Source organism: Haemaphysalis longicornis, unplaced genomic scaffold, assembly GCF_048455015.1.
Source record: "Haemaphysalis longicornis isolate Haplotype H1 unplaced genomic scaffold, Haemaphysalis longicornis Haplotype H1 scaffold_13, whole genome shotgun sequence".
Classification (NCBI taxonomy): Eukaryota; Metazoa; Arthropoda; class Arachnida; order Ixodida; family Ixodidae; genus Haemaphysalis; species Haemaphysalis longicornis.
Genome location: NW_027526233.1, coordinates 6,334,190 through 6,359,778, shown reverse-complemented (window position 1 = coordinate 6,359,778; position 25,589 = coordinate 6,334,190). Strand labels below are relative to the sequence as shown.

Here is a 25,589-nt window from a genome sequence, read left to right as displayed (position 1 = left end):
TGGAAAACCAGCGTGGCCTGGTGACCAGGGCCATTCGAGCTGCAGCTGGCCATGGCATCCCGGACTAGGGACGCCACCCACCATGGATGACCGACAACCATCCCGCGCTCCTTTCTTCCCGTTCAATGGGAGCAATAAACATTTTTTTTTCCTCCTCCACTACTGACTATCAGAAATAAAGAAGCAAACGCGGACAAAGAAAACTAGATACAACATGTATACAGGGCCCTTCTACGCATCTCCTTTGCCCACGTCTACTTTGAGTCACGTTTTCTTCTCTCTTTAAGTACGTACCAACTAGCTCAGCAAACAGTTCTGTTACATCTATCGGCACCTTTTGTTATCATTGCACTTGAAATGCTGCCGCGGGGTTTAGGCTCGAATGCACTCTTTTTTGTACTTTTCGGGCAACGTACGTACCGTTTTGAACGCGCCTTTTCATTTTGGTATTGCAAATTCATATCAAGTGCACATCTATTTCCAATTAGAACAACACTGCCTAATATGCCTAGTGATCTCTTTTTGCTGAACAATGTTAATAAGTATGAAGCGTGGTATACCAAATTTATACTGACAGGCTCGGTCAATCAATCACCCATGTTAGCCATCACCTACCATGCTTAAATTTCTCCTGCAGTGCCGAGTACATGCCTCTAACGTGGCTCTTTAAAGGAGCCTTGAAGACAAAATGCAAGTTTTATTCGAAAGATTTGATGTGTGGTAATCCGGCAATGGTGGCGGTGGACAATCCCACGCGATGGACATGTGCCGGCTGAGGATGAAGATGTGGCGCGAGATGAGCTAAGATAGAACATGGCGGACTCGGCTGGGTTAGGTGTGCGCAGCCGGATCGGCTGAGGAGCGGACCTTGGCGGAACAGGACTCCCAGTAAAGGTGTGGTTTTAGGGGGCGCAGTGTCTTTCTGGGGAACCGCGGCCGGGTGCAAGAACCCCGGTACCACATTTGGCGCCCAACGTGGGGCTGTGCGCTTGCACATTTCTTACGCAAGCAGGTGTCGGCAGCGCTTGATTTTGGGCCGGGATTTCATTATTCGCGAGGGCCTACTGCTTCACTTGGCGGGAGGTGGTTACAGATTGGGCAATGACGCAGAATTTATACCTTTTCTGGCGTCAACGCATATCTGTACCGTGCCAAGGTCAGCCGCAGTCGCAACGAAATCCGTGTTGCCTGAGCGAATCAGGCAGTTGCTTGAGGAGTGTCCTTGCAGTGACTATGAGAGGGAGCAGCTCGCTTATGTGCTGGAGCCGTTTGCTGAAATGTTCACGGAGGCCCCTGGGCGGACAACCGTCCTTCAACATCGCATTGACACGGGAGACGCCCCTCCTTGGAGCTGCAATCCACGGCCGCTCAGCATCCAGAAGAAGGCGAAACTGGATGTCGCCCTTGACGAGATGCTGAACACGGGGGTTGTGCGGCCGTCGCAGAGCGCCCATGCATCTCCAGTCGTGTTGGCGCCAAAAAAAGACGGCAGTGTACGTCTCTGTGTGGACTACCGTCGTCTCAACGACATAATTGTGAGAGACGCTTATCCTTTTCCTGTCGTAGAATCCATCATTTCCTCGCTTGGTGGTGCACGCGTGTTTACCACTCTAGATTGCTCACGCGGCTTTTTGCAAATTGAAATGCACCCTGATGATATTCCTAAAACAGCTTTCACATGCTACAGGGGTCTTTTCGAGTTTGCGCATGCCGTTTAAACTGAAGAACTCCCCGAGCTCGTTTCAAAGATTAATGGACATCGTTCTTGACGATGCAGGTTATAAGTACGCGATGGCCTATATGGACGACGTCGTCGTCTTTTCGCGTACCTTTGAGGAGCATCTCGTGCATCTCAGAGATGTGCTTGACCGCATGAAACGCGCCGGTCTCACCATCAATCCTAAAAAGGTCCAACTCGCGACAAGCGAAGTTGACTTGCTCGGCTTTGTCGTGGACAAGGGAGAGCTTCGTCCTAACGATGCCAAACTGAAGGCAATTACGGAGTATCCGTGCCCGCGTGACGTTAAGAGCTTGCAGCGCTTCTTGGGCATGATAGCCTTTTACCGCAGCTTCATCCCTCATTGTGCGGAGCTGTCACGTCCGCTAAACATGCAGCTACTACGGAAAGGCGTAAAATGGCAATGGGAGAAGGCTGAACAGCAAGCTTTTGAAGCACTGTCTCGCGCAAATTCCGTAAACAGCGGCGTTAAGGATACCGGACCTTAACAAACAATTTGTCTTGCAGACCGATGCTAGCGACTATGGACTGGGCGCAGTGCTGATGCAGGAGTTTGAGGTTGTTCTCCGTCCCGTCGCATTTGCTAGCCATACGCTCACTCCGGCTGAGCGCAATTACACGGTCACAGAACGTGAGTGTCTAGCAATCGTGTTTGCACTGAAGAAATTTGACATATATCTTGACGGAGCCTCTTTCACGATTCAGACAGACCACATGGCATTAACGTGGCTGCAGCGTTTGCAGAACCCCGCTGGTCGTCTTGCACGCTGGGTGCTTGTGCTTCAGCGCGACGATTTTACCATCCAGCCCAGGAAGGGTTCGCAGAACCATGTCGCTGACGCGCTATCACGCGCGCCCCTGCCGTCATCTTCGGACGCAGAAGCGCCGGCGCTGGTGGCTGCAGTGGATGGTGACGCACGCTGGGGAGATCTCGCGGCGCAACGTGCCGACGGACTCTGCCGTAAGATCATTGAGCACGTCGGGGCACAGGGCGCAGCTCCCACCAGCAACAGCGGTAAGTTTGATACATATGTGTTGGCGAAAGACGGTCTCCTACTACGGTATATCCCGCAGGAAAATGACGAAGCTAATTCACCGTTCCGCACTGTTGTACCGCGTAAGCTTCGGAGGGCTTTCATCCGTTACTTTCATGATTCAGCTCTGGCCGGACACAGCTCTGGCAGCAAAACTTATGAGAAGTTATGTCGGACTGTCACGTGGCCGGGAATGAGGCAGGATGTGCTAAGGTATTCCAGGAGCTGTCACGTACGTGACAGCTCCTGGAAGACAGCGAAACCCCGAGTCGGTTGCCCGCTCGGATTGATGCAGTCTGTTGAGAGTAAGAGCCCCTGGCAAATCGTTGCTTGCGATATCATGGGTCCTTACCCCCGCAGCCCGCGTGGTAATGGTTATTTTTGTGGTGACGGACCATTTCACGAAGTGGGTAGAGCTGTTTCCACTACGTACCGTCAATACACCGAATGTATGGAGGTGCCTAATGGAAGTGTTTTCGCGCTTTGGGTTCCCCGCACAGCTCATAACGGATAATGCTACGTATTTTACGAGCAAATTGTTTGAGGACAACTGCCGAGCTGTAGGCGTGAAACACAAACGTACGACCACCTACAGTCAAACCCGGCTATAACGAACCCGGATAGAGCGAATTATGCTATATATCGAACAAAAATAATTCAGCTACGGAAATACATGGGAAACATATTCCTTATAACGAAGTTCATATATCGAACTCTGCGCGCCTAGAATGGCCGCCGAAATGCATGGTCTCGGAGCGGCGATTGAGATGTGGATTGGCCGCGACCACGGAGGAAGAGTTGCGACTTATAGCGTCCTCGATAAACACGCACCGGTGTTGCCCCCAAAACCGGCGCGGTGCACAGTGCCCCACGACGGTGCGTACCGGCACGGAGCGTTGATCGAGGACAAACGGGGCGGTTCTACACAGGCGCCATCTAAAAACGTTCACAAGTAACAATACAGCACTGTAGTGAGACACAGCGCTATTTGAAAGTGGTATTTATTGAAGGCCAATGATTATATGTACGCACTTAAATCCGTCGCACATGCGGAACAACGTACCGCCTACCGCTTCCACTAAACAGCTACATACAAGCTGCTTCTAATCTTCGTTTGAGCCATAATGCGAGTGCCTGTTTTGTTCCGCCCTTCCGTTACAGCAAAACAAGTAGGTCTTCATCGTCTGGGCACTCCGGTAACAGTTCATGATAATTCGATCGAACGAAACGAATGTCAATCCCCAACTGTCTGGCAATGCATGCAGCCGTCTTTGAAGTACACAAAGTTCGCGTCCTCATTTACAATCACTGGCCGTTGTTACCGCCCGTTAGGAGACTGTCGCATCGTCGCCCGATGAATTCACAAGCACGCCATCCTTGTCAGCAACAATACACAGCTCCGTCCGCCTTGACCACGACCGGCTTTATAAAGCCGGTCGTAGCCTTGACACGAGTGCGGCGATGCGCCGTCGCTGCAGCAGACGGCGGAGGAAGCTCCTTCGCCGGCATCGTCCGCGATGCATCTCGGGACTGCACGCTGGTGCACCGTCGACTCTCTCGGTGCGCGGCGGTGCAACCAAAAATTGCCCCGCGACGGTGCTCCCCGGTTTATCGAGGACGGACGGTGCACACCGGTGCGGTTTATCGAGGATGAAAAGGTGCACCGGTGTGCCCCGGTGTGCACCGGTGCGGTTAATCGAGGATGCTATTAGACATTGCGCCTCGCACGGAGCGACATGACGCCCGACACTTTCCGTAACTGTTTCCGACGTGCGGGACTCACAACGGAACCCGCGCAGTCAGCGAGTCCGGACTAAGACCGCAGCATCGGTGAACTGTGGGAAGAGCTCCCCCACATTCCCAAAAGTGTCGCCAGTGAAAGCCGTCCGACGCTTATAATGAAGCGCTTTCGGCAGTCAATGTGCTCCGCCAGTGCTTCTTAGATTTTGGAGGACGCGGACACGAACTGGTGCAAATAATGTTTCGTGTAGAGAATTCTATGCTAGTTGAAGCCGCCAAAACGAAAGTGAAAACAAAAATCACCGCTTTTTTCTTTGCAAAGTAGGTAGTTCAGGCGGAAAGTAGCTTTAAAGGGACACTGAAGTGATTTGTAAACAATGCGGGATTACGAGCTCAAACTGTAATCCGTACTCCCTGGGCCCTGTTTCGACCAATCTGTGAATTTATTTAGTAGAAAAATCAATTCGAAAATGCTGTCCTACGCTCGCCCATTTTCTGTGGCGTTTTCGTGTGACGTCAGCAGGAGAGGAGCTGACAATTGGCTGCGCTACTGCACGGCTCGCCGACCTTCCGCGACCGAGTCAGTCGGCCCACCGTTTAGTCCGCCGGCCGCCAACGGGTCGTCGCAATTCGCTCGATCAGTTGAAACTAAGCCACAACACGTTTGGGAATGGAAGAATGCGCCTTTATTTACTTCGTTAGTTTGTACACTGCAGCTCCAGGTCAAGGTCGCTTCACACAAGCGCTGCACAAGCGCACATGCGACGCTTCGTTGACTGGTACGCCAGTAGGAAAATATAAGGATTCTTGAAGGGGGAGAAGAGTGAGCGAAGTCAATATAGGTACTAAGGAAATAAAATCAACTGATATTTTTACCGTACAGTGTAAAACTAGGGTGCGGGAAGCACTTTTTTTGCGCTGGGCGAACAAGCAGAGCGGTCAGCAGCGCGACTACGCATCTGCGAACGCTTTCCCGTCTACGAAACGCAATTGCTAGACGTGAGCTATTGTGGAAACTCGGGGGACGCTTACTGCACGAGCGCAATACAACAAATAGTCACCTAAGCTGCTTGAAATACTACAACTAAATAAAAGTGTAAACTGGTTATACATTATATACCTTATCTTTTCCATCGCCGCCAGCGGCCCCCTGTTGCCTAGTCGTGGTGCTAGGTATGTCATCGCAAGTGTTTTGCCAGTCACAAGTTCGAATCGCCGCGGGTACATGCTTTTTTTTTTATGAGTTAACTTTTTTGTTTTTCGCCGATGTTTTCTATACTGAGTTCATCTTTTTTTGGGCCGCAACGTTCGTTGTTCCATGAACCAGTCCACAGAACTCGCGCAGGCTGGCACTGCCGCGCTAGCGAGTTCTCGTTGGCGTGCTGTTGCCATAAGCACCGACTGCTTGCGGGCAGTGGGCACAGGCCAGAATCAACAGACCCTTGGCCTGGTGCGAACACGCTTTTTACGATACAGGCATGAGCGAGGAAAGCTCCAAATATGGGGGAAAAGCGTATGCATTTGAGCGTACGGGGACGCGGAGGGCGTTCATGCACTGCGTAGGCCTCAGATAGTGAATACTACGATTCCAAGCCGTCCTGGGAGGCTTATCTTATGCATTTTACAGCCGACAACATGGCAGAAGCGCGGTACTACGATAACTGGGATATTGAGAATGCCCATCCAACGACGCCATGGAATGTCAAACATGTTGTTTTACAGACCGAAACCGAAACTTGTTTGATTGCTAACCCTGGGCATCGTCCAATCACGGCGCCCCCTCCTCTCAACGTCACAGCTTAGTTTGTGCGGCCACCGCAAACCGCGCATGGTAGTTTTTCTTCTTTCGCGCTTTGTAAAATAATTACCGATTTGTCAACCGGATATAAACGATGAAAAGTGTGCTAATTTGAGCCAGTCTACACAGTGCAAGCGAAAACGGGAGCTTGACAAATTCACTTCAGTGTCCCATTAATACTTGCAAAAAAAGGATTATTTTGGGTATGGTAACGGCCACTTTACTGTGTTCGTTTTTGCATGCGGGGATGGTGGAGTTGAGGAGGGGGAGGGTGGCTCCCGCGGATTGCGAACTTGTAACGATAAGTTCATTATAGGCGGGTTCGGCTATACAGTTGAACACGGATATATCGAACACGGATATATCGAATTATTGTCTATATCGAACAGTGTAAACATCCCCTTGAAAATCCCATGCAAAAGTATAGGACTGTTGTGCGCGTGTATCGAACTGCTGATCACGGGCAAATTCGATATATCGAATTCCGCACCGAAGGTGCCCCTGAAAGTTTGTTTCCTCTGGTGGGGTGGAGTTGGTGATAATGTTGACTCATCGCAGGAGCTGCCTGGCTTGGTGAGACAGAGGCGGCGTCCGCGGCATTATGTCGCTTCGATGGCCTTCAATAACTGTTTTCACGCTAGCACGAGGGGCAGCTCCATGATAGCTAAAACGCGGATAGTGGTTGTGGCGAAAGGACATAAAGGAGGAAAAGAAATTGACCGGAGGCACTCTTTTTCAGTGATTGAGCTGTTAGGTGGCTCGTGACGGGGGACCGATGCGGCGTTGTATGTTTGTTTTGTCCAAGGAATTCATTTCGGAGCAACGAAGGCGGGAATTCGTCGGGCGCAGGCTGCTGAAAAGATGTTGGTTGAAAAGGCGTTCGGAATTCCTCGCAGTAGTTTTGAGGGCGATGCACGCATCAACGTTGACGTAAAGGCGAATGCAGCACAACCCGCCCCGGCTATTCAGGAGCGTGTCGGGTGCAAAGCGACTTCGTTGCACGCCTCCAGGTGGGAGAGGTGTTCGGTTCGGATACTGAAGATAACGGCACTCAGTGCCTGACAACGTTCCCAACCGCCTACTGCAGCCGAGGTTCCGTCAGCGTTATTCGCCTCTGTTGTGGCGCAGTGTACAGCGTTGATTTTATCATTTGTGCGTATTTGTAATCTTGAAGACAATTTGGCAACCTTTACGACACAGAAGAAAAAACAAGCGAAGCTCAAAGACATTTCAGTGATAAATAAAGTGCTGTGGTCATCATGGTGCGGTTCGGAGTTTCCGTGATTTGAGGGTTAAAACTGTAAACTAACGTTTTCCACGACTTCAGAAAACTCTCAGTGATGTGCGGATTTGTCAGATAATCTTCAGATAGGCGTATTTTATATATCGAATTATCGATATATCGAATTTTTTCCCGATCCCCTTGGAGTTCGATATATCCGTGTTCGACTGTATCAAACTATTGGATATATCGAACTAGTCGGGGTGCATATTGCGATTCGCTAAAAACAGGTTTTACTGTATCACCCTCAGGCAAACATAATGGAGCGTGTGAATCGCAACCTCAAGGCGATGCTAATTGCTCATACGGAGCAACACAAGGATTGGGATGCTAAACTGCCTGAGATCGCATTTGCCACTCGCACCACGGTGAATCGTTCAACCGGGTTTACGCCGGCTTATCTGAATTACGGTCAGGAGATGCCATTTCCTCTCGACAGGACACTTCCAGAAACGGGCGCAGGTTCTGGTCTGTCGCCCCATGCTGTGGCCGTCCGCCAGCGCCTGCGTGACGCGATACAGGCTGCCCGGGAGCAGCTTGACGTTGCTCGTATCCAGCAGGCGGAGCAGTACAACCGGGGCCGTCGAGACGCTCAGTTTGCGGTTGGCGACATGGTTCTCCGGCACACTCATCCGCTGAGCGACGCTTCACGCAAGTTTGCCGCGTCGCTAGCCCCTAAATGGGAGGGCCCTTTTACTGTAAGCGAGAAGCTGTCTTCTATAACGTGTCTTTTACGCCACAGCAGAACAGGTGAACATGCAGGCCCGGTTAATATAGCAGACCTTAAACAGTATCACGTGGACTGATCTGCTTTTGGCCGTAACGCCTGTTGTTGATCAATGGCGTTTGCACACTTGTAGTAATAACATTCATATGGCATGTTTCTACTGCATCCTTTTCAGGTTTTTTTTTTGTTTTGTTTTGGTTTGCCTTTTTTTAGCCCTGAATTTGATGCTTGGTCAGTACCACCTGATGCGCTTCTTTATTTTTTATTTTTCCCCCTGCTAGAATTGTGTTTGTTTCCGGGCGTTAATTTTTGCTTCTTTCGCGTCCAGAGTCCATTTTGGCATTCGCTCCTGCTGCGCCCGCATTCACCGCCGACCCGTTTGGAGGACCTTCCCCACTGCCACATCCACATGTGCGTGGTGCATGACCCGGTGGCATCCTGAGCTCCTGACTCCCTGGCCTTGGGGCTACCTTCTTGGCTCCACGGCTCTTGCTCCGGGCCGTACCTGCTCTCTACTCTCCACTGTGCTGCCTTGGCGTGTGTGCTGTGGGTCTTGAACCGGACGTTTGGGTGGTGCTGTCGGTTCCACTCCGGGGCTGCGTACCTCTCGCCGGGAGGCCCTATCTGCTACCTCTGGTGCTGTTGAACAGACCGTCATCGGTTCATGGGATTCCTCCAGTGGCGCCAGCGATCCAGCGCCGTCCATGACTGTTCCTGGGCTGATTTGATCCTGTGGCTGCTGTCCCGGAGGATGTCCCGAGTTCCAAGCTTGCTGTTGACATCTCTTTCGTGGACTGTGACGTCATCTTGGGGCTCCGATGCGGATGCTTCGAGTTACTCTTTATCCATTGTCGGTTGGCTCGAGGACTGTGCGTCGGCCTTTTCTTCGGAGGGGGGGAGAGTGTGGTAATCCGGCAATAGTGGCGGTTGACATGTGCTGGCTGAGGATGATGATGTGGCGCGAGATGAGCTAGGATAGAACATGGCGGACTCGGCTGGGTTAGGTGTGCGCAGCCAGATCGGCTGAGGAGCGGACCTTGGCGGAACAGGACTCCCAGTAAAGGTGTGGTTTTAGGGGGCGCAGTGTCTTTCTGGGGAACCGCGGCCGGGTGCAAGAACCCCGGTACTACAGATGTTTTACAATGGCCCCAGTGCTTGTCTGGCTGCGAACTATGCTTAGTTCACTGGGGAATTAAACAATTCAAAGCAAAAATTTATTATCCCATAAAGTCGTGTGTGTCGCAATGTCAGCGATGATGTCAGCGATCCGAGTCTCCCGGTTGGGACGGAGCATGGGAGAGCTGTTGCCTCGTTTACCATCGTCCTCCAAGGTGGCGCTACGATACCACTCAGGACTGCTCGCAGCACTCGCTTTGTTTTTGACTGGATTCGTACCTGGCTAACTATTGTTATGGTTGATTGTATTAATCGTTCAATTCGCAATGTGTATGCTCTACAAACAGAGTCACAGAAGACAATGCAGACAATGTCGCTTAACCAGTTGGCCAGTGTGAGCTCAACGCGCTGGACGGCTGTGCAGCCACGACCGGCATTGTGCACAGAGTGCACAGTGCACACTGCAGGTGCTTCTGAGTTTACGTGTTTGTAACTTCCATTGTTGACCACACCATTGTTACTGGTATAAAAAGAATATGCATCAAATGTAAGCACAAATACCTCATTCTGCAAGCTTACAGGCCCTGCCTAACTTGCGTTTGCTGTTGCCAGCCTCGGCCAATTGCGCAGCTGCCCATTGCGCAGGAAATGAGCTAGTGGGTCGCATGGCCATTCCCTTTTAATGAATCTTATTTGAGTGAAGTTTACGTTAAGAATGGTGTCAGCATGATCTAACGAGGCAATCTTTCGAACGAACCAAAGACGGCCTCTTACTCAAAAGCCTCAACCTTTTGGCAAGATTCACCTCAATTCATCAAGGTGTGGCGGTCCACATTCATCTTGCATTGCAGTGGTCACTAGTACACAGTCCTGCCCAGAGCCAAACTTACCATTTTTAACATGAGCTTCCTCGAGAAATGTGGTGTAATTGTGAAAATAAAGGCAAACTGCGCCCAACACTTCAGGCAGTTGAAAACCTTATTCCTATAGAGCCTGCTGAACAATACTGCAAGATACAAAACACGGCAGCTGAAATGCACACATCCGCGGCGCAAGCGACCACCAAACATCGGCGATTTTGAAACTGAAAATGACAGGAGCGCGGCTATTACGGCCAGGCTGAAGTGACGTTGCAGCCGGGCGGCCGGAGTAAACCTGTGCGTAACACTTCGCCCTCAAAGAAGCGCTGTGGGAACTGCGCCCAGCGGAGCTCGATGGGTGCTCCTGGCTGGCTTCGTGCCTGCAGACCAAGAGAAAGTGCTAACCAGCTGGGAATTCAACCATAAACCAGCCGGGACCAGGTGCACTGTCTCTTGGGGTGTCTGCACGATCCGCCGGCAAGTTCACGGGGCTACCACTCATTTCCCAGTTGCCTTGGTGGCACGTACGTCCAAACCAAATTTGGCCGAGGTGAAATTTGGGTGCAGTTGGCTTTTAGGCGTTGGGCCCTCTTGCGAGTATGAATGCCAGATTTTCGACCAACATTTCGTCCGTTAATGTACACTGGACAAGCGGTCGAGTTGGCACATTGCTAAAAGCATAACCAGCACAAAACGACACAGCCTAAGAAGAAGAGAGACACAGCGCTGACTCACAACTAACAGTGGTGAGCCAGCCTAATGCGCTATAGCTTAACAGTGAACCGACAGTTTTGGATTGACAACAGTACACAGCAGCTGTTAAAACCGCAAATACATGTTTATTCCCTTCAACACACAACATAGGCCTCTTTGCCACATGCACAGATGGGCTTTGTCAGAAGCAGCCCACTCCAGCAGCTAACAAGTTGTTACAGGCATGAACTAGTAGTCACTGTTGGCTCCAAACAAGGCAGCTTCAGAATCATAGGCGTGCACAGAGTTCTCGATTTGGGGGGGGCAAAGTCTTATCACGCCCCCCCCCCCCCCCCCCTTCCCCCCTACAGCAACTCCAGACCTCTTCCCACTGAAGGCCTAACGGTCCGAACGCAGTGCAAAGAGGGATAGTTATAAAATTTTGATTTCAATACGATGGAATTGTAACACACAAAATATTTCTGAGCAGAAACTTTTACTTTCATGTGTTACATCGGCAAGGTATGAGGCAAATTTGGCTCCCCCTTCAGATGATTAGGAGGGGCGGCCGCCCCCCCGCCCCCCCTGTGCGCACGCCTATGTTCAGAATGATGCATCCAAAGAGCCCCAAAACACTGCTTGTTGGCACAAAATACTGTTCCTCCCTGGTATCCCAGCTAGTCCACGGCCCCACAAAAAGAACAGAAGCGTTTACAAGAGAATCGACCAGAGAGAGCGCCACACCAACCTGCAACCAGGTATGCCCAGTTATAGTATCTGTTACCGTATAACTTTTTTTTTCCTTGGCCGTATTGCAAAGGAATTCTATGTCTGCCCCCGTGGTACAAAGTGTAGGTGCTGACAGAGAGCTGCTCGACAGTTGTGAGTACAGCAGCTGGCCAGCATCATTCAAGTGGCGACGGTAAAGCGAGAAAACAAGTTCATGCGGCCTGAACAGTCCTGCAGTGGCACGTGCACGCGAGTGAATCAAATGTGCTGGCTTTTTTTCACAAGCTCTTCAACCCAGAGTTGCTTTTCTTTCTCCCGACTTAACTGGGCACAATCAAATGACAGTTTCTGAAGAGAGCGCCCCAAAAGACAATCATTGTTGTTATCGCGGCCGTGTGTCCTTCCCCGTTAAATAACAACAACAACAACAACAATAACAGGGCACTTCAATTTACCGCCTTGAACTCACTGCAGATAGTTCGTGGTTAGTCTGTGGATTCCCCACGCCATAGTATTTGTAAAAAAAAAAACAGATTCAGTGTGAATGTGAAACCAACCATACATACGTAGTTCAGCTCCTGTTCTAACAGACTCCGATTATCTTTCAAACAAGTCACCCGTTCTATTAGTCCAGTATCTGGGATCAGCGAAGCTTTATTTGGGAAAACGGGCATAGAATGGACTAGTGATCCCCCCATCATTTCAGAGCAACAGTGGCTTCATCAAACCTTAGTTAGATTGGAGGGAAAAGATTGCCTCAATGAATAGTAATTGCATTAATTAAACCAAGCTTAAGAAATACCAGTTGGCTGTACCAGTGCTGCCTGGTTTCACACTGGCCTCACGTATACTACTAATACTTTGAAACTAGTGCTATAGTAAGCCTTCCATATTTAAAGCAAAATGTTAAAATATCTTGAAAGGAAGTAGAGACATTCGCAATCATGGGTCTAATGCATCCAGCCAAGGTAAGGATGGTGAGGATGCAACTACGGAACATGTCCGTAATGCTCTTTAAATCATGATATCCAATTCTCCTTAGAATCTAAACGTGGTTCTCCAGTCCACTATTCCCGCACTTGATGCCCCTACTGTAAAAGTCGTTCTGTGTAGCAGTGTCAGGCATCTCTCATAAAGGGTTTCCGAAATGCACTTTCACACCATTCACACCAAACAATTCCCTTGCTCTCTTTGATATGCTGAGCTTGCTGCACTAGCGATATTACTCCATGTGAAAAGCCCCGCCATGCCTTCAAGGTAAAATATAATCTCTCCATCAGAAGCTGGCACCCGAGTACGTTGTAAGCCTCACTCCAAGCTCGCACAGATGTCTCAGTTCCGCAGCATCAAAGAATGGCCAGCTAGCACATCACACTTTGCTTTTCTGCCCTAAACAACACACAAGTTCACGATTAAAAGCGGGTGCCACCAAAGTTTGTTGTCGCCCTTTACACAAATGCAGTGTGCTTCAACTGAGTGTCAACTTAACTGGGTCTCTCGGACTCAAATATTGCTGCCTCTAAAATTACACGTTGAAAGAAAAAGTCAACGGGGTCAATTAAGCATGGATGTTCCTGGTGTCCAAGCCAGGCTTTGCGCACTAAAGCACACATCCACATTGTGCATGCATTCACTTTGCTCACTCTTGTCCTGGTTTCTGGATGTAGCAACAAGATGGAAATGTGCGGGGGGCGACTTTTATCAAGTGTGAGATCTGACAGCTTGATTTGACACTGTCTGTTTTATCTTTTTTTTCACTTTTGTTATTTTTAAAATCTGTTTGCACGGAAACCATGCCCGGGTTTGTTTTTAATTAAAAGAAGAGTGCTGCTACTGCCAGTCACGTACTCGTGTTTGGCCCCAGCTATGCCCCAGTTTTTCGTTTTGGCCTGGCAGCTGGTCTGAGCAAGAGACACATTGGTACCAAGGAACGTGCACACCTAATGCGATACCTAGTGCAGTGTTTGCTGCCAGTGTCACTTCCCAAGGTAGTCTACTCCATGAGGGTCTGAAAGATTGCACAACTTCACCAGCCATAAGCAGAGTAAGACACCCACAACTGAACTCTGCTCGCACACTGCTCATGAGTTGCACCCGCTCAACTATGTCAGCCATGTCGTCCTCGCTCACCTAGTGCTGTCCCTTTCGTTGTTCAGCAGTTACAGCCTTCTAGCGCATCTTCCTCTGCACTCGGTTCAGACTCTATTTTCTTCACACACAACTGGACTTGCCATTCCTTATCCCAACACAGCCCCTTGTCACTCCTGCATCAACCTCAATTGTGCTCCCTCTCATAGTAGTCCACAGCAGTTGCTTCTGTTGACAGTAGCGAAATTGGTGCAGACCTCATTGCTTGCTGCGCACTCGCACAGTCTGGCATGAGCGCGAACAGCAGAGGGCACAGAATGCAGCCCTAGGTAACCCCGCCCCGAACAGCAAGAGCACAGCACACAGGGGTGGCCTGGACATGTGGAATTTGCACTGGTGCAGCACTGATGGAAGACAGGGAGTGACGGAAAATGGGAGAACGGGTACTGGCATGTTTGTGCACTGCTTTGACCATGTAGTGCCGGGCATTGTACCACCAGGGCCTTTCCCTACAGCCACCCAGTGCGCACAAGCAATGCCCAGTGGGCAACCAAGCAGTGAGTGGCACGCTCGACGGGGCGTTTAGGAACAACTCGATGGGCTGTGCTTGCAATAGATGTAACATCGCTACAGGTGCATCGCTCTCTCGTCAGCTAGTGACTAAGGATGGCCCCCCACACTGCACGATACGAGCCTTCTTCGAGGCCCGTCGTGGAATGGCAAACGCCCTCTGGCAGCCCAAGTACGCACCCCTACAGGCTTCCCAAGGACGCAATCTGGTCTCCCCCGCAGGCACGCTGGGAAGGCCCACCTCAAGGGACAGTACTATACACAGGGGGACCTGGGAGGAGCCCACTCCCGCAGCCGCACTCCAATGTTGGCTTCTGGCACGGGTGGCATCACTTCTCGGGGGCATCTTCTGCAAGGGCAAGGGTCGGGACCAGGGCAGATCGGGTGAGGGAGGGAAAGGCGTGGTTACTGCATACTCGACAACTCATGCTCTGAACCACCACAGGCAGTGAGGAAAGCTTTGAATTCTTCTACTATGACATCCACATGACATCACCTCCAATGCTGTTAGGGAGAGCGAGCGAGAGAGAGAGAACCAACTGTCCCACACAGCAGTCCATTTCAGCGCATGCAATCCTGAATTAGGCGAGAAAGGGAAATGGACGCGCACGTATCGAGTGCCTCGCACAAACGCTCCCTTCAGTGCTTGTGCCAGCGCTGGAACAGTCCCATCAGGGCTGGCACCAGTCGAGGCCTGTTGGTGCCGCCCTCCTGTGCTGTCGGGGGTTCTGACGACCGTGACCGGGGGGACCGCTCGGGTGACCGTTGCTTCTTACCCTTCTCTGCCCCCTCCTTCTTCTGCTGCTTCTGCTTGTCGGCTGCGTCGGGCGCTTCTTTCCTGGCTTCTCGCTTGGCTTCCTGCTCGGCTTTGGCCTTGGCTGCAGCTTCGGCCAGCCGCTGTTCCTCTGCCCGCTTCACCAGCTGAGCAAGGTCCTCCTGCAAGCCACCATTCAGTTTCATACAAGAAATACCATCAATCTGCTGCTGCAATTGCGTGCCGTCGTGGGTGCTGCCAACGTTCCTCCCGAACCGAACTTGGCTTGGCTAGCCACACGGCTTCTTTTCACTCTTCAGGCCAAAATCAACAAATAAGCATCATTCTTTTTCTTCTGCATCTTGCATGAAGCTTTTGAATAGTCCCTGGCAAATAAATCTACTGGAGCTTCATTTTTTCTCATAATTAAAGAACTTTAAATGACACCGTACACAAATGTTTTTTTTTTTTTTTGAAGTCACAGGCAACTTTTTAGCCTGCACACAAGCCATGCCAAGCACAAGCGGAACGCCCCTACCCCGCACATTACCTAATGGTCTCACCGACTAGTGTGAAACTCTATGCCACACGCTCAATCACTGGCCTTCGAAAGCTTGTTTTTTATGCAAGGGCGATTCTATTGGCAGGCCACACAATAATTACACACGCACTGATTTCCCACAACAAAACCCCCCAAACAGCAGGAGAGTTGCTGAGCCATCAGCAATGAGGGCCACGATTGAAGCAGTGATCTGGTTCTTTACCCTTGGAAGACGATTGTGTGCCAGAAGCTATGGCCACAAAATACTGATACTTCAACTCTGAATCGTTTCTTTGGTGCTTGAAAATCAGCCCTGCAACTTACTTTCCCCCTCTTCTTTTCTCTCACACCAATTTTTGCTACAAGGATGGTCCTTCGTCGAGTTACCGCACACAATCCATCTTCATGAACGTGAGGCCTACTTGTTACAGGAAATGCGACTGCGCTAACAATACATGTCATATGACCGTATGAAAGACAACTCACATTGCAGTAATCAAAAACATTAGATGACATGTTTGGATACCTATGCCCAAAACAATGCCAGCAACACAGCCGCACACAGCGGGAATGTCAGAGTTGCTTATGCATTTTAGCAAGGAAACTTAGAAAAAAGTATTCCAGAATACAAATACCATCGTGATGCATGATTTAAGCGCCTAAAATATACATGGTAAATACTGAGGTGCATTTACTTTCGACCTAACGGGATATTTCAGACATACTTGTGAAGATGTAGAAAAAAAAAAAAATTCACAGCATATCCACGGGGTGAATGATGATGAGTGGGTGAAGCTCCTGAGGGGAAATCATCGGTAAAACCGTGACTCTTCAGTGAAAGTTCGCCCACTAGATCTGTGTCCGAATGTAACGTCTAGAAAGTCTCGCTTAAACCGCGCGTCGGCACCTTGGGGCTGAGCTCGCCTGATGCGTTTTGCAGACGCCTCACGAGCTCTCACTGCATCGGGGTCTGCCTGCCGATACGCGCGCTTTCTCGCCGCTTCCCGTTCTCTGACGTTTTGGAGATCCTCTTCGCGCCGCAGCCGTGCCGCTTCGCGTACAGCAGGGTCCTCGCGCCGTTGCCGTGACGCTTGGGCCTCTCGTTCTCGAACGCTGGGATCTTGGCGGCGTCGTCGCGCAGCCAGACGACACGCTTCGGCCTCCCGCTCTCGTACGGCAGGATCTTGGCGGCGGCGGCGCGCAGCTTCACGGAGCGCTTCTGCCTCGCGGGCTCGCACATCTGCAGCCTTATCCATCGGGCGACTCCGAGCGCGCACCAACAGCGAACGGATTTTATTACAACGCTCCCCGCCATCTAGTAAACAATCCAAGAACTAAACTAGAGGTAGCCACGCCATCTAGTAAACAATCCAAGCGCATCTTTTCATCATATACAAGTACCGCCATCTAGTAAACAATCCAAGAACTAAACTAGAGGTAGCCACGCCATCTAGTAAACAATCCAAGAACTAAACTAGAGGTGGCTACATACATACGTCGAGGATGGACAGACCCACGCCCTAAGGAGCTTCGCCCCTAAAAGTACTATATTCCGGAATACAGATAAGGGATACAGATAGAGATAGTACTGAAATGCTTTGTTCTGTTTCAGCCACTTAAAGCACTGCAAACAGATTTTCCTGCTGTGTATTTTAAACTGAATCACCGGTGCTAAACGGAATCACTGGTACGCATAATTTGTCAAGGCAAATAAATACACAATCTTACTGCACACAGCTAAAGCAGCTTGCTAGACTTCGCACATCATATGTTTGAGTGCTTCCTCAACGTTTGATCTTAGCGAGTCCCTCTCAGAGCAGGAGTTTGCTGCAATGAACTGCTCCGAGTACAAGAACCTTGTGTTTTTCTGAACTCTGGGAAACTTGTTTTTTTCTTCTCAATGTTGACCCAGTACAGTTACTTTTGCATGTGCTGTAGAATAGCTGACTTGTAGAATACTTGACCCTTGGGCTGTACACCCAGTCTTCTTTCCACCAACGCAACAGAGATATCTAATTCAAAAGATGCACACGCAATATCTTCACAACTAGCCGCTCACATAAAATGTTCATGTCATGAATTAAGGCTGACAAGACTTTCAAGTGGTTTCCAGAAACTACTAAGGTGAAACATCGCATGGGACGGGGGATGTGATAGTATGCGTGGCACACACAATGGGTCTTGCACACTATTCAACGCAGAAATTTGGGCTAGTTGGTGATACAACTTCGACATGGTAAAAAGCGCACTAGACGGGGACAGAAGAAGAGGCAGTGACAAGGGACGAGCGCGAGACATCGACCGAGTAGGGCTTCAATCACATTCTCTGTGAAAGGTGTGCCTTCCGTATCCTTTCTATCTTTTTTAGCATTTCTGCACGCTTATATCTGTGTTGGCTTTCTTGCCTTCTTCTCAGTCGATGTCTAGCGCTCGTCCTGTGTCACTGCCTCTCCTTCTGTCCCCGTCTAGTGCGCTTTTTACCATGTTGAAGTCGGTCTTGGCTGCCTGAATACCAGCGTATCAGGAAGGTGCCAGAAAGGCCCCTCCTGACAGCAGTGCAGGCCTCCGCCACGGTCCGAGCGCTTGGGATGTGCTGTCTACCCAAGGTGAAATGGTACGAGGAAGAGCAGCTGAACTCCCGGAAAACAAGGCACCCATGGCAGCCAAACAGAAGCCCAGAGAGCTACCAAATGTCCCACGTAGAAACACGAAGTCAGTTGGCCTCTCGCCCCTCGATGTGGGCTTGGCAGGCACTTGGTCCAGGCAGTGCATGCCCAATTCTAGCTGTGCTTCTCGTACGTAACGATGGACGTGTAGCCCAGCCGATTAGCACACCCACGCTGGAGCTGTCCAGTAAAGAAAGCTGAGTGTACCAAGGTGACCAGTGTGCCAATTTGCCCCAAGATAACTATTACGCATACCTGCCAGGTTTTCCCAAATTTTCCGGGAGACTCCTGAATTTGCATGGTTTTGTACGATTGTACGACCGAAACCAACATCTTCCGAAAACGCACCCGTCTTTGGCCAAACCGTTTTCCCAGTCTGGCCACAATGCTCTGGAGGTATACCTGACAACCCAACCCGACACCAATTGGCATCGTTATCAGTGAAGTGCTTAAAAATCGTAGTCGGCCATGCGCAGATGGTAAACCTGTTCGTCCCACTGTTAGTTTACTGTTCATATAAACGCATCGCCGCCGCCGCTTTCATTTATGCACGAGCACGGCCGTTCTGGACGGCCGTTTAGACGAAACAACAAAGCAGTTCAGTTCCTGCTGTTTTGTATTGCGCTTGGCAGTACTATTTCCAGGAATTTTTGAAAAGGGCGGCGTCAGCCACGTCGAACATTTATGTGTGTAAAGTTACGTATTCTGTTGTTGCTACAACACCCCCCCCACCGGTCAGATCTCCCTACTGCCATCCCGGCAAACCTGGCAGGTATGCTATTCATCATGCAAGGAATGGGCGTGGGCAGGGCATGCAATGCGAAGGCACGATAACCCTTGGTCACTAAGGGTGACAGAGGAAATCCCCAGAGAAGGCAAACGTGGCAGGGAGCGGCAGAAAGTTAGGTGGGCAGGTGAGATCAAAAAATTTGCGGGGATAAATTGGTCCCAGTTAGCACAGGACCGGGGTAATTGGAGATTAATGGGAAAGGCCTTTGCCCTGCGGTGGGCGCACACAGGCTGATGATGGTGATGATGAACGGCGGGGCACCAATCGGGCAGCAGACGACTCACCTTCCAGCCCAGCCGGTCAGCCATCTCCTGGCAGCCACTGTCGCACGTCCCCAGCAAGGCCACGTCCCTGCGGACACGTCCGACAAACGCTCAGTGCACCTGACACGTGCAGTCACCATCCCGACAAAAAGCTGCTTGAATAACGGGGGAACATGGCTGCTAAAACAATTTCTTTTAACTGTTAAGTAAACTCTGTGAAACTTGCCAGTCCTGCTGCTTTCTATCCCCCCCCTTATTTCAGAAATGCCATTATTGTTTGAGTCAGCCAATTAGTTACCAAGGTAATTAGAAATAATTATTCATTTTTGGAGGAACAATAGACAAAACAGTGCTATCCACACTACTGAAATCTTTATATTTTCCAATGCTGTGAACCCTGGTGAGTGCAGTAAGAGAATCGGTTTTTTGATGCACTGCTTGGAACTAATTTGACAGCTCATTATTAAACCTTGGTGTTTGAAATGGGCATTCGAAAAGGTTCCTTGCCACTGGTGCCACCAAGGTTTTATGAGCTGCAAAAATTAGTTCCAAGTGGTGCAGCAAAAAACTTATTCACTTATTGCACTCACCAGGGTTCATCGTAATATTAGAAAATAGAAAGATTACACTTTCATGATGACCAACGCTGTTTTGTCTATTGTTCCTCCAAAAATGACTAATTACCTCCAATTATTACCTCTGCAACTAATTGACTGACTCAAAAAATAATGGCATTGTTGAAATGAGGGGGTAAAAGCAGCAAGACGGAGAAGTTTCACAGAGTTTACTCAACAGTTAAGAGAAACTGTTTTAACAGCCACGTCCCCCCTGAAGTGTGCTTCCGTCCTCCAACAGGCCTGCACAACACACATGGGCACCCTACTCACAAAGACCCTGATTGACCACCCCTGTTGTGTCATGCCCAGTTCCCCAAAAGACACGACCCCGAGCACCAGAACACACTGACAAGCCTCACTGCTAGGTTAGAGCCCGACTGGCATGTGCTCAACGGACTGCCGCAATGTTGGGATGCGAGCTGCCCAAATTCAAACATCTGTCAAGAGCCAGTGACATGGGCGAACAAGTCTCTTCCAAGCTGCCTTCTGCCCCAGTGAACTCAGCCATGCTAGTTGGTGCATGGTGCTACTTATGAAAACAGCGCTAAAAAGGATACGACAGGAAGAAGAAACGTCAGCGCAGTGTTTGTCGTTTCTTCCTGTCGTATCGTTTTGAGCGCTGTTTTTCTCAGTGGCTTCTGCAGTGTGCAACATAGACGCGCCACCGTCATCAGTGTGGACATAGTGGGCTAGTAATCAAGCCAGCTCCCGGTTGGTGGAGCCGGAGTTTCCCTGCTGGAAGCCATCTTGTAGGCAGCTGAGCCCATGTTTATTTGGGTTGTTACCATTGTGCCATGGAGCGGCGTAGAACAGTGCCTGTCGAGTGTGTTCTTGGCTGGCTAATAGTGCTGATGATGCTGATGAAGATGATGGGTGTTGCTAGAAAGCTCCCCCACCCCCCAAGCGCACAGCACGATACAAGGAAACCAAACAGGGAAAGAGCGCGAGTTTGGTAGGGTGGAGAAATGGCGGCACGGAAGTGCTTAGCACGGCACGTAGATGCGGCGAGGGGCTGTGCTGAGCAGTAATACCTACAGCTGTGCACAATTTGTCCGCAGTCTGGAAGTGTCCATGGGCAGTCAGTGGTCAAGTGGCAGAGGTCGACTAAACAGCCCGGTCGCTGGCGAGGCAGCGTCCAGGGAGGTCCAGTGGTCGAGGCTGGGAGTGCGGCTGAACGCACGGTCGAAAGGGTGAACGGCAGGCACAACTTGAACGGAAGATACCATGGTGTCAAACGAGATGAAGCACCTGCTTGAGCGGGCTCTGTCGTGAGGATGCTGGCTCTCCGTGCAACTTTCGCACCCACAGCGGGAGGCTTCACGCGACCAACCGTGGCGTCGGATTCCCGTCCTGTGTGACAGTTTCTTTTTCTGTCTTGCTCGGACAGCTGAGCTCCCGTTGCAGCGCCGACAAAACACTCCCCGGGAGTGTGGAATTGGCTGATGTTTGGGGGCACGTTTGTGATGCACGTGTTGATGGTATGGGGACACATGACACTGCTTTCGGCGACACTTGTTGGGAGGCTTGCCCCGCAATCCTTGCTCCGGTCCTGCCATCGCAGCCAGAGTGTGAGGACTGTGTGTGGCCAGCTGATGCACCGCATTTACTCGAATCTAACGCGCAGCTTTTTTTCAGAAAAATAGGTCCTAAAATCACATGCGCGTTACAATCAAGTATGACACAAAACTGCGGCACCGTATCGCCATCGACGTTTCAAGATGGCCACTTGACTACTGAATACGTAGCCAGCACTTCGTAATCAGCGCACGTTTGCCTTTATTGTCTGTGTAGTCTTTTTTTTTTGCGCTCCTCAGTCCTTTCCGCTATGAAATTCCCCACTTCGAAGATATGGCAGGTTCATTACGATGCTTCGTTTAAGAAGTAATTTTGTGCGCGGAAAGCGATGGAAATCGGGCCGCGTCACGTGCGTTCGGTGTTCCGGAGACTTGGGTGCGGGACTGGCGCGAACAGAAAGAGAAAATTTTTGCAAACCAGGGAAAGGGTTCAGCGGACCAAAGAGGGGGCGATATCCTCAAATAAAAGACTCACTGGCACAGTTCGTACCGCAGCAGGGAGCGGCTCAGAGACCCGCAACGACAGAGCTGCCAGGGCAGTGCTGCTTCTGACCGTCGTCGTGGTGACTGTGTTGCCGGCAATAACCGGCGCATTTCATTTCGCGCCACCTTTGGAATAAACGTTGCTTGTTCCAAGTGAGGAAAAGTTGCATTTTTGTATTAAATAATGAAAGTCTAGTGCGCGTTACAATCGAGGACATAGCGTTTTTTTAATCTTCGGACCGCGAAAAACAGGCGCGCGTTACAATCGAGGGCGCATTAGATTCGAGTAAATACAGTAATTTGAGGGTAACGTTGACTGTCGGAGTCCTCAGCCTGTAGGTAGGTGGCTGCTAGAGGCTGTAGACATACAGGGCTGTCATACAGCGGGAGTGGAGTGGTCTTGAAGAACTGTCACTGTAGCATCGAAAGATACTGCCCAAGACGCCATAGTGCTCCAGAACAGCCTTCTTCAAGACGTCGTAGATCTGTGGCCAGATGGTGGCAGCCGTAGCCGTAGCCCTTTGGGTAGCCAGGTCGCTGCAAGATGGTAGCGAAGCGGTTGGTTCCTCACGTTGATGATGAAGAAGTGGCTCTCGAGCTGAATAAACCAGATGTTGCAGTGAGGTGTACATAATTCCGGAAGACCGTGGAGGTCTGGGAGATCTGGATGTCCGCTAAGTAGCACGGCCCCGCCACCTTGTGAGGTTTAAGGTACAGGGGCTGAGGGCAGCAATGATAATGGCTGAAGATTCTGTTTTCATTGCTGTCTGCCGGGTTTTCATGCCGTTGTGGTTGAGGACAGTGTCCTTTAGGTCGTCATACGCACTGGGGCCAGGGGCCGACAGCTGAATGTGCTCAACGAGGTTGGCAGGTAACTAGTCGAGAACAGATGTGACGACTTCAGTCAAAACCTGAATATCACGGTGGTGCGGCAGCGGCGAAACATTAGCGAGTTGTAGAAGATTTGGAGATTTGGACAAGATTTGGAGTGTTCACTGCTCTTTGGGGGGCTAACAATGACACCACGCAGACAGCTCGACTTAGTCTTGAAGCATAGCCTCGCAAAGTGGGTCTGCCAGGTTCGCTGTTTGTCCAGTCTTCGGCCGACTTGTGCGAAGCTGCCCCATTTCTTTTTCTATCGCGAACATTTCCCTGATTGCTTTTGGTCACTATTAATGCTCTTACCTTCTCTTCTTGGCCATTTCTGCTATCCGTTTACACTCTTTTCTCGCCCATCATCGTGCATCTTCACTCACAGATATCCTGTTCACTGACTACACTCGGGGACAACTTTCTGTGGCAATGCAGTCAAGGCTACGGAGCCGGACCACGCCTTTTCACTGCGCACCTGGAAGTAGTTCAACAAAAATAATTGGCTGGCGGTGACCTCAGCAATTCAAGAATATTTAGTTCTTATGTTTTAGACTTCCATTGATAATGCCACTAAATTTATAGCCAGAATATATGAAGCAGAGAGCGTTTTCTTTTTTTTACATTTTCAGATATTTTTGGTTGCGGCTGTCGCCACTGGCGTCGTAATGGTTCCCTCGTGGAAAAAAAAAAAAAAAATGGCGTTCTTGTCGACGGCTTTCGGCATCTCGTTTCAATCTCCGCATAGCATTTGTAAAGCTTCGCTGTGTAAACCAATGAAGCAAGTGGTTTGCAAAGTGTACGCACAAGTGAGACTGATGCAACCGGGACTCCCCACCGATTCCGCAATCCGTTCGGTTAGCCAGTTTCCCGGCGTAAGCCAGCGTGTGCGCAAGCATGTGTGCATGCTGCTCTTTCGGTATATCGCGACCGCGCTATATATAAGTACGCCGCACATGCCGGTGGTGCTGCCCAGTAGAAGAGTTTACAGATCGGTGCATTCCGTCAAAACTGCAGCGATTACAAAATTCACTTCTTTTTCTGAACAATACAGAGTCCACAGTCGGTCTGAGTTCTCCCATTCACGGCCACTCGGGTCATGTCCAGTCAAGTGTTGGCCTGTATTTACAAACAAATGAAGCGTGTGGAAGGAGACGCCAGTATGCCTGCATGCACGGTGATCGTGGTTGAGCACACTCAACTACGGAGCTTATGCGAAGAAATGAACTGTATCAAATGCGCATTGGTCACACCGAAGCTGAAACCGAAACCAGTTCATTGGTAACTACTTTGCGCAGTAACACAGAGTAGTTAGCTTCCCCTCCGCCTCCCTCCGTAGGTTCGCTCCATTGCCACAGAAAGTTGTCCCCGAGTATAGTGGCCTTCAAGTCGATCCTTGGCCCTTCCATTACACCAGGCTCCACCCAGCCAGCCCTGCACTTGGCACGAAGCCTCCCCCTCTTCACACAGCGGAGGCAGCTAAGACCTTCGAACCCAGTTGGAAAAGAAGACTGAAATGGTTGGCCAGGCAATCACTGCCCACTCGTGGCCTGCCACAGCAATCCAACAGTGTTCCCACAACAAGATAACCCAAGTCACAAACGCTGGCTCCTCCACTAAAGATTGGAGGGGCAACATTTACCGCGTCCTACACTTGCCGGGGAACGTGCACTCACTGCATAACAGGGGCCCGGTTCCGTCCCTTGGAGTTGGAGGCTTTTGGGGGAGGGCAGTCTTTCGCAAGAGCGAAAGGAACAAGCTACACTGTTGTGCTGCTGAGCCCAAGGACACTGCGGGTTTGATTCCCGGCTGCGGCGGCCGCTTTTCTGATGGAGGCGAAAAGCAAAAATGCCAGTGTGTACGAGATTACTTCGGCACATGCAAGAACACTGTGTCACACCTAGTGCCATTTTCCCTCTCATCCCTGGTCCCTGGTGCCTCGGGAGAGTATCTACACAGGCAAGAAGTTGACGCCGTCTATTGAAGCCTCAAGTACTCGGACACAGGCCATACGACAGTATACAGTACAGCACTGCTGCCTCTCCAAAGGCCGGTTCTTCCCTCTGCTTATCACGGCTTGATACAGCTTTGCACCCCAACTCCAGGGTGAAGTGAATCATTAGGTTAGCCTCGTTGTTCGCACTTGAGCAGGCTTGTCAGTGCTTGTTGTGCCAGGACAAGGGGCAGCATGAGGCCACAGCCTGCGAAGCCATCCCCTCGTTCATCACCGCCAGGCTACGAGAAGGCCGTGTTCAGTCTAGTCGGGTAGCGATATTTGAGAGAGTGCTTGGCGATAGATGCCATGGCTGCTCACAGACAGGGCTACCCTTAGCGAGCACGTGTTTCTTCCAGCGTGCCTCAGCTGTTGGGAGCGGATGCTCTTGATGCACACATATGGCCCCCTTTCCCGTGCAGTACCATATTTTCGTGCGTATAACCCGCCCCTGCATATAACCCACACCCCCACTTTCCGCTGATGAATGAAAAATATTTATATCCATGCATATTGCCCGCATATTTTATACATAAAAGGATGAATCAAAGCCACTAGATGACTCGCCCCGTACATTTTTTTCAGGCTGGTATATTGTTGAGCTGTGTGTGCAAAGTAAGCGCCGTCTATGGGATAACAGTGGCTCAGTTGCTGTTACTGCTG

General features: G+C 50.4%; 1 protein-coding gene across 1 annotated transcript in view; it reads right to left on the bottom strand.

The window, feature by feature from the left end:
• Positions 1-11,112: 11,112 nt before the first annotated feature.
• The window catches only part of Sirt2 (Sirtuin 2), a 59,098-nt gene continuing 44,621 nt past the window's right edge, over positions 11,113-25,589 (bottom strand). Inside the window, exons 14-16 of the mRNA XM_077694744.1 lie at positions 19,411-19,477; positions 15,152-15,311; positions 11,113-14,724 (exon numbers count right to left, since the gene is read on the bottom strand). Of these exons, the coding sequence (XP_077550870.1) occupies positions 14,705-14,724; positions 15,152-15,311; positions 19,411-19,477 (247 nt within the window). The 3' untranslated portion in view covers positions 11,113-14,704. The remainder of the gene's footprint in view (positions 14,725-15,151; positions 15,312-19,410; positions 19,478-25,589) is intronic.